Here is an 18,093-nt window from a genome sequence, read left to right on the forward strand (position 1 = left end):
ACAAAGACTGATCATAAATTCATTATCATTATTATTATTATTATTGTTGTTGTTTTAGTCTATATTATATACAGTAGAACAACAGGGGGGGGAATGGCTACAATTGCAAGTTACTTGGTAGATGGAAGCATCAAAGAATGCCATCTGTTTTTAAGGTTGGCAAATCAGTATATCACTCTGCTCTGACTTCTACAGGTCAATAAAGGTTGTGGAGTGATTATTATTAGTGTATTATTATAACTATTTACTGATGATAATCATAGGTGAATGAGCTCAGCTCCTGTAATCATCTATGTGTAAAGTGAGAAACACAGCTGATACTCCAGAAGGAAGTCACCCCAAAGATAGTGGTAAAAAGAGTGCACACTTAACTCTATAAACAACCAGGACCTTCACAAATCCATTTTAGACTAACTAGCTAGCAGCAGTTAAGTAGCAGCGTTATTTTAGAAATGGGATGTAACTTTTGACTGCAAAACAACAAAGGCGTGCGCAGAGATTGTATGTAGTGTGCAAGCCAGCTTTTTATTTGTCAAACACGGAGCAGTTGGTTTAATAATCACATGGGACTTTCTGCTGTTAGTCGGGGGTTGGAGCTAACTGTTACCATCAGCAGTGATAAATACTTTCTTGGAAAACCTTCTTATATCCATCCTTCATCCATCTATTCCCGCTCTGCTCTGTGTGCGTCAGAGGTTCAAACACACATGCCGGTAGTCTGGTACTGACTGTGAGCAAGGTGACAGGGAAAACGCGCACTGGATTTTCAGTGGGTGTTCTCTATATCAAGGGCGTAGGTTTGCATAGGGACGGTAAGGACATAACACTACCAACTTTTCTGGATGCTGAAATTGTCCCCACCAACTTTTAAGCAACCTTATTTGCATTGTATAATGACTTCAGTTATAAAGGCGATTATGATTGTCTTCCCATAGGTTGTAAGTATAGAATTGACCCTCCCATTATTAAGTGAAATTACTTTCATTGTGTTCAAACTTACATTGACCCCTTTTCCCTTGCTGAATGTGCCAGTCCATTTATTCCCGTCAAACGGTTGTTTGATTGGCTGATGACTTGACCTCCCGCACATACACGCATTCAAAGCCCCGACACTAATACATGCCACCCATTCGAAGACGAGGAATATTTTTTTTTTTTTCTGCCAGCAGCAGCCACTGTAAGTAATGTAAAAAGCCATCAATGTTGTGGAAGTTGGGAACACACCACAAATTTTGCTACTGAAAGTCCGACCTGAACAAGAGTTAGCATAACATTAATTTCCCGAACTCTAGTAGAAAGCTGCTTTAGAGAGAAATATCCTGTTTTATACTGTTAACGTTAAACTGTGAGAAACCGAGGTGTACCCCCTTCTCCCCAATTTTCATTATTATTTTATTTATGTGGTCTTAAAGCAGCCCAAACAAGCTTTCTTTTTTTTTTTTTTTAATTTGGCTGTGCTTGCGCACAAAAGTAGTAGTGTTTTACCTGAAGGCATTTATCATTTAGCGTATCAATTAATTAGATTGATATTCGTGAGAAATGTAGCTCTGACCCCCTGTTCACCCATCTGTTTGGTCTTATTAATGGTCTTATTAAAGTCCCGTCCCCAGCAAAAAGTGTACATGCAGGTTATGCTGTGATATTGTCCTTACCAATATTGAGACCAAACATACGTCTTTGCTCTATATGAAACAACAAGTGGAATGAATTGGATAACAACGCACTGAAGGGACTCTCTACCTCACTCTACGAAGTAAGGGGAAACTGAAAGATTTATTATTATATATAAGTTAATAATCATAGGTTGTATGAATATTGATTAAACTAACATCCTGGCAACTTCATAGTGAAAATGTCTGCATTTAAAAAAAAAACATAAAACTACAACAAATTATTGAGAGGGGGGGGGGGGGGGAGAATATTTTAGGGGGCGCACAAGCCCCCCTAAAACAGGCCTAACAACACCACTGGTGAAAACACTGCAGACCGTTCACACCTTTGCAAACATCTTCATCATTTCTCTTTGTGTAAATGTATACATTTTTCATTACACTGGGTATGGAATACCTGTGGACCCTTAAAGTTGTGGATGGGCTGCCTCCACAGTACACAGACATGATTGGTTCATGGATGTTACATTGAGGAGAGTAATTGAAGTTGACAGTGAGCTGATCAGCGAATCCCTCAGTGAACAACACGCCTGACTGAGCGGTCTACTCCACATCTTCGCAGCGGTGCACAAAGGTAAGGAAAATGCTTTCAAAGAAAATCAGTAGTTGGAAATATTAAAAAATCTTTAAAAATGATTTAATATTAAAATTATAATCCTTATAATTAATGTTTGTAGTTAATTTGGAACTCTTTTGCTGATTGGATCACTAGTTCCAAGTCAACAAGTGGATCGTTAACAAACATAATTTTGCACATTAAAATACAATATATGATATGTGACTGAATGGTCTATATTTATTTGTTTTTTAATTCAATTTAAATACTTGATAATATTATGAATTTGACAAAACAAAATTCATATAGAGTACAGTACTTTGAACAGAAATTGGTTTTACATACAGTATGCAAAACGTAATTCTTTTACTGCTTAGGATGTTTGACTGAATGAACTCAGCACCTGCCACTGCCAAATTCAACATACTGTAAAAATTAAACCATGGACTCAAAAATGCTAACATGAAAAGTATCATTAAATACAATAGTAGAAAAATAGATAGTACTGAAGTTGCATTTCATTTCACTTTTTAAAGTCACATTTGAAACAACAGTAAACCTTTTGTCTCCGAGCATCACATCATAATCACGTCATAATCTTTTCTTTTTTTTTTTTTTTTTTTTTTTTTTGTACAAATTTAATATGTGGAAAAGATGGTCAAAGTGAGTCTGAGCCTTGAATGAAACAGGTGAATATTGTGTATTTTTTTTTAAAAGTGCTGTTAACAATTAATGTCCTCCAATATTGTATAATTAGGTATAGTAAATGAACTCTCTTAGCTCTGTAGGTATAAAAAGGTCACCTGTCCTTGCACCTTTGGCCAGACCCAATTAATCCTGTTGACTGACCGGCCATGACTTCATTAATGAGCATTCTTCACGTTAACCTGTGGGCCTCAGCCTGTCGCGCCACTCACTAGTTTGTTATAGGACCATGTTTTCTTATTACAATTAAACGGGTAGGGACAGTGAATTATGCAAAAAGATGTGATCTACTTTTAATCCTGTTCGTGCATGTGTTTGTGTGTGTCTTGTCTGTCTGTCTGTGTGTCTGCATGTGTGCGTGTGTGGGGGTGTAGAGGTGAAGTGGATAAAAAAAGGAACAGCAGGGATCAAGAGATTAACACAGATGATTTAACAGGACTTCCGATTTGGTGGCATTTTGGTGTCCATTGGACTAGAAGCCTCACCTACTTGGGATTCGCTCTTCTTAAATTTACCCCTTCACATTTACACGCAATTATTGACAAACAGTACTGTAATATAGCAATGGTAATCCATCAATAATACGCAATCATTGACAAACAGTACTGTAATACAGTATAGCAATGGTAATCCATCAATTACATAATCTTTCTGTTTATGACAACGTATTATGAAATTTGCTGTAATGAGAAAATAAAAAGATCATAGTGTGACTGTCTTGTTTCCCATTTTGATGCTGTTGCATTGCTTAAAATAAAAAAAAAAATGAAACGCTTGGAGGACACCACTTGCGTCAAGGGAGAAGGTCTGTTCGCTTTTCTTGGGAGGAATAGTTAGGCACTTCTGAGCATCCATCTACCTGGTTGTACTATACTGTACTGTATTAAATTGCGTCTCTCATTTCTGTCCAAGTTCTTGTCTTGTTTCCTGTCCGTGAAAGGTTCAATATTATCCGGTGACAACTACTTATGTCTGTAATATACATAGCGTGAGATGAAGTGGCTTGCTCTTCCACTATACAGTATTTATTACCACTCCTATTTCTTTTTGAAGACCATTCCATTGAAGTGGTGCCATTTAATTGTTGTTTTTTCACAATTCCAAATACTAATACCGTATTGGCCCGAATATAAGACGGCCCTGATTATAAGACAACCCCCTTTTTCAAGACTCTAGTTTGAAAAAAGACTTTTTGAAGAACAAACTAATTTTATACAGAAAATAATTACAGTACATCTGAAAAAAATATTATAACAATATATTGGAGAGAAAAAGAATGTTATTTTGACTCATTCAAATCTTAATATCTGAACCTTTAAATATTTAAATTAAAGTGCAATCACATTCGTAAATGGATGGCTTCTTGTTTTTTAAAATGTAAATAAACCAATCTATTGTGTTAGAACAACAAAATTGTAATAAATGCAATAACCATCAAAGTGAGGTCTAACTGTAACTGTAGTCTTGAAACAAATCTGAATAAGGAAAAACATTGCAATAAAATAATGCAAAGTGGTTAAACGAGAGTAGCTGAGATATGTCATGACAGAACATTACTCCTCAAGTTCAGCATTCGCTTCAATGATATCTGGCGCCATCTAGTGTCGTGAATGGGTATAATGTCTAAACCGCGAATATAAGTCGACCCCCACTTTTTCAGTCTTATTTCAATGCAAAAAACACTGTCTTATATTCGGGCCATTACGGTATATTAAACGACTCAAAACGTTTACTGTAAACGTGACCATCTCAGGGAACTTCACCGTGCCAAGATTTCAAAGCCCCGGCAGTCATTGATATCAAGGAAGTATGTTACAGTGAGCTACAGTATCTTGACTATAGTGGGTGGAATGATAAACAGATCTAGATCGATACATTGATTGAATGGCCTCGTATCAGATCAAATCGTGGAAGACTTTGTAACATCATCAATTCCACAATGTAACACATATTTTGTTCCCAGGTTCTAAGGGGTATTTCCTAGTTTGCTTTGTCAGATAGACATATAAAAACACTTTTGTTTCCCAAAAGGTTTGTTGTTTGTGGTCACGACTTGAAATTCTATTTTCCACTTTTCTTTACTGTTCTTACTAATGCTTATATATGCGTGTATATGTACATTTTCCTCCTTATTTTATAGACTTAGTTTGCCCTGAAACGCGAAGAAATGTCGTTTAACGCATAACTAGGACGCAATCTTTAATATAGTCTCTAATTTTAGCAAAAACAAACTTTTAACTTTTTAGTGGCACTTTTTAATTGAGTTTGGACCAAAGCAACACAAATAAGATGATTATAATGCAGGGACAAAATTGTTTTTACCTGTAACATGGTGTTATCGTATCATTGCATAAAGCCTTGATATTGTATCGTTATGAGTCATGAAATAGTTGATTTGCATCTCAAGTTAAAACTAAGACTATGGGTGAAGGACACATCAATCTGGATCAATATGTCGATTGGTTAAGAAGCTATTGAATCGAAACAAAAGATCGTTTAAAATCATCTTCTTTCAGATGTCTTTTATTGTTATTAAAAAGAAGGTTTTCATTCAAATATCTGAAATGTTTCAGCAACAAAACTGTCAGAAACATCAGAAATTCTTTGTATTATTATAGGGCTTTAGGTGAAATGTTAAGTGTGCATAATACAGTATTAAATTGATGAAAGGCCCTTGAATCGAATCGAATCGAATCGAATCGTGGCAGACTGTAATATCTCAAATACTGTAACATTGCCCAAATAATCAATATTATATCTCCCTGAAGTAATACATATATCCAAATGTAAATACCTTTTGGTGGGTGTCAATTTTTATTTTGTTTCGCTTCTTTCATATGTGCCATTGCGTGGAAATCCGGGGGGTTGCTGTACCGTTATTTTAACGGCTCATTGTAAAATCGATAACTGTTTCACACCAGCATCATCCTTGGGTTGATCACTCATCGAGCCGTTGTGTGTGTGTGTCCATATCAGACAATGTCAGGACCAAGGCCTGTTGTGTTGAGTGGCCCATCCGGTGCGGGCAAGAGCACACTGATGAAGAGGCTCATGAAGGAGCATGAAGGAGTATTTGGATTTAGCGTGTCACGTAAGTGCAACCAACACCGTAGTGAGCTAATCCAGCAAAGTGCATCAACCACTTAACTCAGTGACATATCAGGAGGCACATTTGAATTTCTCTTACCTTTAAAGGCTTTTTATTCCAGATTCTAGTCCAGAGTAACAGCAATGGAAACAAAGAATATTTGTGATTGTAAACATTTGCCCCATAGTTATGAAATTTATAGTTTGCGTCTTGACTGACTTGTTGTATGGAGTTTGCATGTACTCCCAGGTTTATCTCTGGTTACTGCCGTTTACAAATTCATGCATGTTAGGTTGATTGACAACTCTAAATTGTCCAGAGGTGGGTAGTAATGGGTTACATTTACTCCGTTACATGTACTTGAGTAAGAAAAATGTAGTTGTTAGTAATTCTACTAAGCCATACTTTTTACATTTACTTGAGTAGATTTGTGAAGAAGAAACACTACTCTTACTCTGCTACTTTTGGCCACACTAGTTGTTATATTTTTACCTTTTATTCTACATATTATATTTTACTTTATTTTTTATGCAGAGACACCAACAGTGGCTCTACCAGTTTCACCAGTAAGACGTCGTGACAATAGTCACATGACTCCATTATACCAATCAGACTCAGGCTTGCCGTTTTATGATCACGCAGGCCTGTTTAATTACGTGGTGCCTTTAAAGAACTGATTTACCACGGAAAACCCAAAGATGTGATCGTTTTAGTTTCATAATAGGAAATATGTTTTGCCCACTAGAGGACACACATGGTCTTTGGACAAAAAAAAAAGCTTCATTTCTGCAGATTTTTTTTTTACGCCATCATTCAATGATTCTTTTCGTATTTCTATGGCTTAATGTTGTTCTCTAGGTTATAGTACAGTATAATGATAACAGTTCAGATAGATAACTTTTTGCTGGGGAAAAAAATATAGCATTGTTAAAAAAAAATCTAACATTGTAAGCAGTTATTCACAATGTTACTCATTACTTGAGTGTTCTTTTCACCAAATACTTTTTTACTTGTACTTGATACATTTTTGGGATGACTACTTTTGCTTTTACTTGACTAATGTTATTTTGATGCAACGCTACTCTTAGGCTAGGTTCATACTGCCTAAGGCATACTGCAGGTCTTAATGCACAATTCATTCAGACTGTCTTTGTCCATTAAGCCCGTTCAAGTATAACGCATACGCACTAATTCGCAGTCCGACACGCGCTGAGCAAACTGACCCGCATGCGCAGAAACATCATAACAAATAACTGCACATGCTGGCTGAATGTTATCCCAGGGTGATCAAATTTGAATTTACAAAAAGAGGACACAAATAACAGACATTAATTATCCCCGTTTAGTCTTTCCGTATATTCAAAGTTTATATGGACTGATAGAACGCACACACGCACTGTGCGTGCAAGATGCACGCACATAAGCCTGTGCGTCAGTTTGCCCCAACTCGGCCATGTAAGCAGTATTGAAATATTGCTCATTTGACGCACAGAAAGAAAATCGAGCATTATCAGGCTTATCCTTTTCATCATTTTATTTTTTTTATGACTGTGGTCAAGCCAGCTGCCTGCGTAAATGACAAATTCAAGCTAGGCGCTAATGCATAGCTACATCGCTGCCGTCCGGCCTGCCACTCTCGCTCTTTGCTAACATAATTGCTGCATGAATTTGGGAGATTGACAGTACAGACCGCTGCTACATTCTGGAAAAGTATGGCCCAGATCAGATTTAAACCACATACGAAAGTGACCCAGATCGGATCTGGAATGGTCCACTTCTATGCGACTTGTAACATTCAGACCGTCCAGTTAATTCCTCTCTTGAGTCGGAAAAACACAAAAACAAATTGGATTTGTGCATTAAGATCTGAACCTAGCCTTTTCTGAGTAAAATTTTTGGCTACTCCACCTACCTCTGAATATGCCTATAAAGTGTATCTGGATGCCACACAAGGAAGTGACAAAGCCAAGCCCACGTTGTACATGTAAAACACATTTTATGTATGGAAAAGACTTGGAAACAAACAAACAAACAAAAAACCAAGTACACAAAGGTCTCATTAAAATTATTAGACATACATGCAATGTACTCATTGAATTTACAAAATGTACAGCTCATTGTTTGATGATCTGAAGCTATGGTGAAATACATACAACCCCTAGCAAAAAGTATGGAATCACCAGTTTCGGACGAGCACTCACTCAGACATTTTATCATGTAGAACAAACTCAGATAAAAAGCTAGAAAAAATAATGAATTAGTTGAAAAGTGCAACTCTTTTAGCATTCTAGAAACACTAAAAGAAATGAATAAAAAACATTGTGGTGGTCAGTAATGTTAATTTTATAGAGCAACTGCAGGGTAATATATATGGACTCACTCCATTCTGAGGGAAAAAATATGGAATCATGAGAAACAAACAAAGAAATAACAATCAAAACACATCTCTAGTACTTAGTAGCACCACCTCTGGCTTTTATGACAGCTTGCAGTCTCTGAGGCCTGGACTTGATTATTATTCTTCATCAATTTGGTGCCAACTCTCTTTGATTGCAGTTGCCAGATCCTCCTTGCAGGTCGAAGCCTTGCTGTGGACCATTTCTTTCAATTTCCACCACAAGTTTTCAATAGGGTTGAGATCTGGGCTATTTGCAGGCCATGACATTGACTGGATGAGTCTTTCTCCAAGGAATGCTTTAATAGTTTTAGCTTTGTGGCATGATGCATTGTCATCCTGGAAAATGACAAACATATTTTCAATTGAAGGGATAAGAAAGCTGTCTAAAATTTCAATGTAAACTTGTGCATTTTTTGAAGATTTACACAGCCGTCTTCCCAATGCCTTTGCCTGATACGCAGCCCCATATCATCAAGGACTGAATCAAGGAATTTTGTTGTCTTCTTCAAGGCAGTCATCTTTGTAAATCTCACTGGAACAGCACAAAAAAAAAGTTCCAGTATCATCACCTTGTCCAATGCAGATTCTTGATTGTTGACAGGGTGCTACTAAATACTAGAGATGTGTTTTGATTGTTATTTCCTTGTTTCTAGTGATTCCATATTTTTTTCCTCAGAATGGAATGATTTCATATATATTTCCATGCACTTGCTCTATAAAATTAACATTTACTGACCACCACAATGTTTTTTATTCATTTCTTTTAGTGTTTCTGAATGCTAAGGAGGAGCACTTTTGAACTATTTCATTTTTTCAAGCTTTATATCTGAGTTTGTTCTACATTATAAAATGTCTGAGTTAGTGCTCGTCCGAGACTGGTGATTCCATACTTTTTGCTAGGGGTTGTAGAAATATATGAATAGAAATATGCATAATTGGTAATTTAAGAGGACTTTTATTGTGCTTTTATCCACATCACAGTGCCCTTTACAGTTACACATTTACCCATTCTACAACAGAAGGCGTTTATCAACAACTACAGTATTATTGTAATTTCCTCCCTACAGACACAACACGGAACCCTCGCCCTGGAGAGGAAAATGGCAAAGGTACTGTAGTGTGAGGGTAGGAATGAATTGAGGTTTTAGCACCTTTGTTGTAACACCGTATGACATTTCCCAGGCCCCTGCATTAGTTCTTACTCCCAAGTGAACTGCAAAAATAGTTTTGTCCGTAACCCTCCCTACCACCACCCCTCCGAGGCTGGGATAAAAGTCTGTGTGTGTGTGTGTATGTGTGTGGGTATGCCTGCTCTGCTTTCTCCGTAGGCCTCAACACACTCCCCATGCTACTGGGGGCTACTTTACTGCCCGTAGCAGACGTCTTTTCCTCAGAAGACTTAGACACGTCATTTTCGTGTCCAAATGAATCAGAAAGCCCACATGAAGGTGACCGCCGGTGTGATTCCACATGCGTATAGCTTAAGGCAGAGGGATGGGGGTTACTTTCATCACCCTGGAATGCTCTCTTTGGATATTTGGAAAGCGCTCTTTGTATCAGGAAAAAAAAAGGAAGAACATTTTGGGAATCACATTAACACATAAGTACACTTTGGAGTAAAAAAAAAAAAGCTTTTGAAAATAGCCCCCAGTGATACCTCCGTAGTGACTCCTGGTGTCCTGTCCTGTTTTGTGGAGGATTGTCCACAAACACTGTATCCCTCAGTAGAGTGTACACAATCTGCAACCAATCATTAGCATCAAAATAACCTTTTGTTTTTGTTTTCTTGGAAGGCTCAATGTCAAAGGCGCACCGCAAGCAACACATCACTTTTGCTCATTAATATTCATGACGTTAGCAATTGTTGCTAGGCGGGACAACCTCCCAATTGTATCTAATAGTAAATGAATGAAAATACAGTACGAACGAGATGTTTACTGAGCTAAACCTACCAATTCTGTCAGAAAATGATGTCCCTGGTGCCAAATTTACTGGTAAAGATGTGGAAGAACATACAAATGTTCAGTTAAAGAGATGGCTTGCGTGTCGAGGGCTGAAAAAGACAGGAAAAAGAGCCGACCTGATCCAGAGTTAGCTTTTATATCAACACCTTTTTCTTGTGTACATTGCCTTACGCCACTGACAATGACATTCTCCTGTTTCAAAAATCCCTCCTTTATCATCATATGCCCCGTTTTTCTTATATATTATATCCTCTGGATGTCTTACGTCTCTGACTGTTCTTGGGGGCAATTCATATTGCTATTTTTGTGCAGCGATTGCAAATGCTACTCAGCGACAGCCAACAAACACTTTTTAATTTTTTCCATTAATAACAATTCTTAATTCTATAATTTATTTACACTTCCCCCTCACTAAAGTTGTTTTTTTACAACAGAAATGGTAACAGTGGCAATCAGATACCATTAAAAATGTTTTCAGGTCATTCATTGTCAGACAGAAGCAGCATGGCAAAATGCCACGCTGAAAAATAAGTAGAAATATCAAAATGGCTTACCTCTTCGTCCTCTGAAGGACCATGGCCTCTAACAAAATGTTTACTGCATATGAAATGTGAATGGCTTCACCTTGCTGGTGTTAAACTGGTGTTTTGGCCATCCGCGCAAGTCCATCGAGTCTTCAAATTCTTTTCTCCCGAGTTTTTGGTTTCGGGAAACGTATGAAGAAAACATCCTTCATATGTCGTAATGTCTAGAGTGATTTTTACAAGTTCCATAGCAGCAGTGTTTCATTGACATGTTCTTTTTTTTAAATATTACTGGAGAAAATATGCAGAAATAACATGGTTTGTATGCGAGGGCATGTCTATAATGTCCCATTTCCGCGTTACGACGGGGACGACATGGTCCAGGTCATAACACATTCTCCCAGTCTTCTTCTGGATCATCCAAATGCTCTCTAGCGAACCGCAGACAGGCCTGGACGTGTACTTTCTTCAGCAGGGGGACACGACTGGCAGTGCAGGATTTGAGTCCCTGGCGGTGCATTGTGTTAATGATAGTAGCCTTTGTTACTGTGGTCCCAGCTCTCTATAGGTCATTCACTAGGTCCCCCCGTGTGGTTCTGGGATTTTTGCTCACCGTTCTTGTTATCATTTTGACGCCACGGAGTGGGGAGGGAGTTGAAAGTCTGTGTTGCCCAACGACAGCCCCAAAACATCACTGCTCTAGAGGAGATCTGCATGGAGAAATGGGCCAAAATACCAGCAACAGTGTGTGAAAAGCTTGTGAAGAGGAACAGAAAACGTTTGGCCTCCGTTATTGCCAACAAAGGGTACATAACAAAGTATTGAGATGAACTTTTGGTATAGACCAAATCCTTATTTTCCACCATGATTTGCAAAAAAATTCTTTAAAACTCAATGTGATTTTCTGTTTTTTTTTCCACATTCTGTCTCTCATGGTTGAGGTTTACCTATGTTAACAATTACAGGCCTCTGTAATATTTACAAGTGGGAGAACTTGCACAATTAGTAGTTGACTAAATACTTATTTGCCCCACCTTATTCAGTGGTGGAATGTAACAAAGTAAAAGTACTTTGTTACTATACTTAAGTACATTTTAGTGTATTTGTACTTTACTTGAGTACAAATATGAAGTGGTACTTTTTACTTTTAATTCACTACATTTTACAGCACGTCTCTGTACTTTTACGCGACTACTTTTCCAATTATCACCTGCGTTAAACGTTCCTTTTGTTTGTTTGTTTTTCTCTCATCGTGAATAGCAATTTTTTTTTTTAATGCCTCCAATGCAATCAACAGGCCCTGTGCAACTACACCGTTATCGATACTAGAGGGAACAACACGAGTACAAGCAAGATTAGGCAGGTGGACAAGATATTGACTAATTAAAAAAAAAAAAAACAGTGAGAGCAGTGCACCTTCAAATGGTTGCTAAGGGTGATAGGCTTTGTAGTTTTTTAAGCTTGTTAAGCTTCTGTTTACAGTGCATTCAATTTTAATACCTTTTTCCCTTTCTGCATGGTTATATAATATATTTATATTTAAAATGTATATCACATTTTTGCATCTGGAGAAAATATTTTTACCTTTTTACTTGTACAGTTAATTTTAAATTAAGTACTTTTGTACTTGTACTTGAGCAATTGTTTTCTTAGATAGTTGTACTTTTATTTAAGTAACCTTTTGCCCGTGTCTGTCAGCGCAATCAAAAAACCCCTGTGCAGCTATACCATTATTGACCACTAGAGGGAGCAACACGAGTACAAGCAAGATTAGGCAGGTGGGCAAGATATTGACCAATATATAACAAACAGTGAGAGCAGTGTGCCTTCAAATGGTTGCTAAGGGTAAAAGGTTTTGGAGTTTTTTGACAGTGCAGTCAATTTTACTTTTTCCCATTCTGCATGGTTGTATAATATACTTATATTTAAAATACAAAAAATATACATCACATTTTTGCATCGGGAGAAAAAAAACACTTTTACTTTTTACTTGTAAAGTAAATTTTAAAGCAAGTATTTTTGTAATTTTAATTGAGTATTTGTTTTCTTAGATAGTAGTTGTACTTTTACTTAAGTAACTTTTTGCACCTGTGCCTGTGCTTTAACTTAAATTAAAAAAAAAAAAAAAAAAGTGACTACTTCATCCACCACTGCACATATTCATTTTACTTACTTAGGGCATGCAGTCACGTGACCATTATTCAATGTCTTCAAACTTTTCTGGTGTACAATACATTTCTAATGCTGTTTTCATTTGTTGCACTGAATTCATAACTTCTTTAAATCCCATGATTCCGTTGACTTGAGTTTAAAGCACAGTTTAATTCCATTAGTATCACCACAATTATTCTGGCCTGAGCAGGTAACAACTGTGCATCCTGTCAGTAGCACTTCAGTTTCAGGGGTGGCGTGGCTCAGTGGTAGAGTAATTGTCACCCAACCCAGAGGTTGTGGGTTTGATTCTCCGCCCTGATGAACACGTCTAAGTGTCCTTGAGCAAGACACTGAACCCCACGTTGCTCCTGGTGCTGCGTCACCAGTAGGTTGATGGTGAGATAGTGTAAAGCGCCTTGAAAGGTGGAAAAGCGCTATATAAGTGTAACACCATTTACCACCACCAACACCATTCAATAAACTTTTTAAGCATTGCATAGCAAATGCTTTCGACACATTCATTTCCTAAACAGGACCAGTTAAAAACTCTTCAAACTAGTGCTAATGATTGGGTCTTTCGTGATAGAATGCTGTATGTGTTTTTTTTTTAAGGTTGGAAAACCCCACAATTGGTGCATGGAGTAGGTTCAATGGCTTTTCATTGTGCCAATCAAAAAGTTTGATGTCTTCACACAGATTACCACTTCACCACCCGAGAGTCCATGCAGGAGGGCATCCAACGTGGTGACTTTATCGAGAACGCCGAGTTCTCCGGCAACCTATACGGAACAAGGTAAACAACAAGCTGCTTACATTCCATTGGCAAGCTCATATAGAGTACCAATTAATTCATACAATATGTTTTGGAAGAACAAATCCTACTTAATTTCTATATTGAAAAGCTAATGCTATGTATTGTTTACTGAGTTGACAATTAAAAAAAAAATTTTTGATAACATATTAATACGACATTTTAGCTTTCATATGACGGTTCCACTCTGTTTAGAATGAAAATAATCACAATAAATCACTTAATTTTTTTTTTTTAAGTAAACAATTTAAAAAACAACAACAAAAGGAGGAATACAGTAGGCCTTACATGTGTTTTTCAAATAGGAAACTTTTTTAAAACAGCAGAAGCAGTTCACCTGTTATTCTTCCCGACATGTTTTCGTCTACAGAGATGGGGGAAAAAAATGACATCTCTATTTTAACAAGTTAACAATCAAAGGTGTGGAGTGAAAGAAAAAAAAGGCAATGAAAAATACCCTCACAATATAGAGGAGATATACTGTTAAATATAAAGACGTACTGTATTTCCACTTTGTTCCTTGCCGGTACACTGTTTTATATCTTGTCGGGCATCCTTTAAATAAAACAAACACATTCACTTAGTAGACAAGAGGTTAGTTGCCTTGAAAAAGGATGCACTTTAAGACTGCTCCACTGGTTAAAAGAGGATCAAGAAGATATATTAAACGCTTGAGGACAGATGGTGCTTTAACCCCTGATGTTACAACACAAGTGTATGTGTGTCACATTCAATCCTGCCGTCTTATTGTGAGACAAGCACAAAAAGTGTGACTGGCTCGGATCAACGCAGAGCGATCCTCTTAGTGGGGTCGCTTCAAGTAAGAGGTTAACAAATGTGCGTGTGTCTATGTGCTTTATAGTAAAGCTGCCATAGAAGATGTGCAAGCCAAGAACTTGATCTGCATTCTGGATGTAGACATCCAAGGAGTGAGGAGAATTAAAGAGACGGACCTGAACCCCATTTACATCTCCATCCAGCCTCCATCTATGGAGATTCTGGTAAATATACAGTGCTGATATGAAACTGCAGGAGTACATGCACCTGCATATTATAACACAGAATCTTTTAAACTGTTTACACAATAAAAACACGAGAGGAATTGTTTCAACAATGAAATGAATGACGATTCCCTCAGGAAAAACGCCTGAGAGACCGACAGACAGAGTCAGAGGAAAGTTTACAGAAACGTTTGGAGGCAGCACGCATTGATATGGAGCTCAGTAAGTTATCAGCAGAAAGATGACATGTCATATCAACTGCAAAAGAATCAATTCATGATCCGAAATGTTTCTCTTCAGGTAAGGAGCCAGGAGTGTTTGATGTTGTCATCATCAATGATGACTTAGAACGGGCTTACGAGGAGCTGAAGGAGATCCTTAATGATGTAAGTAAAGATATTTTACAGTGTAATGAAAAAGTAACTGAACCTTTTGGAATTTCTCACATTTCTGCATAAAATCATCATCAAACCATCTGTGGATGCTGTTTTGCTGACTCAGGGCCTGGACAACTTGCAATAATTAATAGAAGAATGAATTCAAAAGTTTATCAGGATGTTTTGCAGGAAAACCTGAGGTCGTCTGTCAGGCAGTTGAAGCTAAAAAGAGGATGGATGCTGCAACAAGACAATGATTCAAAACACAGAAGTAAATCAACTTCAGAATAGTTTCAGAAGAACGAAATACACGTTCTGGAGTGGTCATGTCAAAGTCCAGACTTGAAACCCATTCAGGTGCTTTGGCATGACCTAAAGACAGCGACTCATGCCAGACATCCCAGGAATCTGACTGAACTACAGCAGTTTTATAGCGAAGAATGGGCCAAGATTAGTCCTGGCAAATGGGGGGGGGGGGGGGGGGGGCATAATATCAAATGTCATGGTTCACATACTTATTTTTTCCACTCATGTCATTTTTTGCATGCTATCTTCATTCAAATATGAAAACCTATAAATGTTTGGGTGGTTTTAAAGCTGAGACTGTTTTTACATCTGTGTGTTTTTGACAAAGGCCAGATCACATTTGATGGGGATTTTATGCATAAATGTCAGAAATTCCAAAAGATTCAAATATGTTTTCATACCACTGTACAAGTCAAGACATTGTTCCAGTCATACTATTACAGTACTACCCATTTGTTCCTGAATGTTAATAGGTATCTCTCTTGCTCCGTACAGGAAATCCAAAAAGTTCAGGAGAGCAAATCCTAAAAAGGGAAATTCAGCATCTCAAAAGTATGGCAAAGTCGTCCACCTTCACCAAATGACCAAATATGGCAAAATGTGATCTTTTATCCCCTGTTTACTGGTTTAAACGAGTAAGAGATGATGGTTTTTTGTTTTGTTTTTTTAGACTGAATTCCATATTTAAATATGTGGAGCTCCTTTCACTCCATGTTTTTTTGTTGTTGTTTTTTTTGTTGGATGATTATTTATAGACTCATGCCTTTTAACGGTGTTGAAAATGATTGGATTATTATGGTTCATTTCCCTGTCAGTGATGTGATCCACTTGAAGGGGGGAAAGGTTGAAACAGGTACCACTTTTTTATGCTATACCACTCAGATCACAATACTAGAGCTGTATTAAACATTCTGCCTAATGGGTGGTGAGTGTACCAACACTGCAGCATTCAACATACACATGTCTGTTTGTGGTTATTTCCAATAATCTGAATAAATAATGAGGAGAATTACTGGTCAATTTAATGCTATTTATTACACCGGTCATTTGGTAACTCATCCAAGCAGGTGGTTGACACAATACATTGTATTATTGAGACATTCACAACACACATTTCTCATTTACACAAAAAAGGCTAAACAATGTGACATTTAAATTAAAATCTAGCATGCACAGAATAATATATTTTCCAAACTCAAATGCAACCGCTGAACATTATCCCTGATATGTTTTAATTTAAGCTAAGCAAACACAACTTTGAACACTGTTTGCTAAAATGCTATCTCTGAAATAAAGGGATAAAAAGCTTTTAAGACACATCATATTTCCTTAGAAGATGCTTCAAACAGCTGACTGACACACAGCTTCATTAAAGTGGTACTGTAACCGTCAATTGATTTTTTCTATTGAGCAGCTATTGGAAGAAGGGACCTTGAATCTTGATCCGCACTTGATCTCTCTTCTCTTCCTTCTGTGCGAGATACGCTTTGAGCTTATCAGTGGAGAAACACACCTTAGATTGGCGTGATCGGTGGGGAGCACGATGAGCGCGCAGCCAGGAATTCTGGAGACACTCGGCCGCAGTGGGTCTCCCCCTTAAAAAAAGATTATATATTTTCTAAATTTTGGCTGCACATCTTTTAGGAATCGTGAGCTCAAGATAAAAAAATCACTGCATTTGGAATTCAATTTTTCTCTTTGTGTAGGTCAATCAACTACAGTGGTACCTCTACATATGAATTTAATTCATTCCAGGACCTGGTTTGTAAGTCGAAATGGTCGTATGTGGAGCGGGATTTTCCCATAAGAATACATTATAATTCGTTTTACAGCCCAAACTATGACGGACAACAGCCGTGTTGTGTTGCACAGGTTCTGAAATACATGATTAAAAACCTAACGAAGCTGGCGATTTCTGTTTCAAAAATAATAATTCTCACCTTAACTTATAAAAACTGGCGAACGGAGGTTGGAGGAGGATCGTTGAGATCAAAGATCGTATGGATTATTAAGATCGATCAAAGATTCCAGCTGTATTGTCGAGCCAGTTCATTGATGCGCACACCACTATTTTTCTTGCCCGGAACTCCAGACTCACCGCTGTTCCAGCAATAGAGTCTGGAGACCGTTCCGTGGATCAAATTCCCAGGGCGGCGCAAGCCACAGCAAACGGACTGCAGAGTGGCAGGGATGGGCAGAAGTGACATTGGTAAAGCGACAAGAAACTCTAGCGCGAGGATGTAAACATACGAGGAGAACGGAGAAGTTTATTCAGCATGGCTAGCGCGAAACAGACTGTTGGTTTTAGCGACTCAATGCGTTTTTGGTCATTTAAAACTGAATTTACCGCGGATAGAAACATTCTCGGCCCTCCCGTTCTTCATCTGTACTGTTGTGGAGACGACTTCCGACGTGCAAGAGTGACGTTGCTCGGTTAGAACACGTCACGCAAATAAAAAAATCTGATTGCACGGTTGATTTCTTTCGGGCTTGAGAGGCCAATGAGCTGGGTTCCAGACTGTTCTCCTAGTAGTTTGAA

At 37.7% G+C, this 18,093-nt stretch overlaps 2 protein-coding genes across 6 annotated transcripts in view; one reads left to right on the plus strand and one right to left on the minus strand.

Annotated features, from left to right (window-relative positions):
* Positions 1-2,178: 2,178 nt before the first annotated feature.
* On the plus strand, positions 2,179-16,566 carry guk1b (guanylate kinase 1b). 2 transcript variants are annotated; one of them, XM_057840715.1, is made up of 9 exons: positions 2,179-2,244; positions 5,908-6,022; positions 9,485-9,526; positions 9,746-9,865; positions 13,756-13,852; positions 14,733-14,871; positions 15,009-15,093; positions 15,172-15,257; positions 16,050-16,566. In XM_057840715.1, exons 2-9 carry the CDS (start codon positions 5,911-5,913, stop codon positions 16,080-16,082), a joined length of 714 nt encoding a protein of 237 aa, XP_057696698.1. In that variant the 5' UTR covers positions 2,179-2,244; positions 5,908-5,910; the 3' UTR covers positions 16,083-16,566. The 2 variants fall into 2 exon arrangements, with proteins under 2 accessions (XP_057696698.1, XP_057696699.1); XM_057840716.1 differs by lacking the exon at positions 9,746-9,865.
* A 4-nt stretch (positions 16,567-16,570) lies between these two features.
* obscna (obscurin, cytoskeletal calmodulin and titin-interacting RhoGEF a) overlaps positions 16,571-18,093 on the minus strand; it is a 66,516-nt gene continuing 64,993 nt past the window's right edge. For all 4 annotated transcript variants that reach the window (XM_057840710.1, XM_057840709.1, XM_057840708.1 and 1 more), the window contains one exon: positions 16,571-17,149. In XM_057840710.1, coding sequence (XP_057696693.1) covers positions 16,969-17,149 — 181 coding nt within the window. In that variant the 3' untranslated portion in view covers positions 16,571-16,968. The remainder of the gene's footprint in view (positions 17,150-18,093) is intronic.

This window comes from Corythoichthys intestinalis, chromosome 7, assembly GCF_030265065.1.
Source record: "Corythoichthys intestinalis isolate RoL2023-P3 chromosome 7, ASM3026506v1, whole genome shotgun sequence".
Taxonomy (NCBI): domain Eukaryota; kingdom Metazoa; phylum Chordata; class Actinopteri; order Syngnathiformes; family Syngnathidae; genus Corythoichthys; species Corythoichthys intestinalis.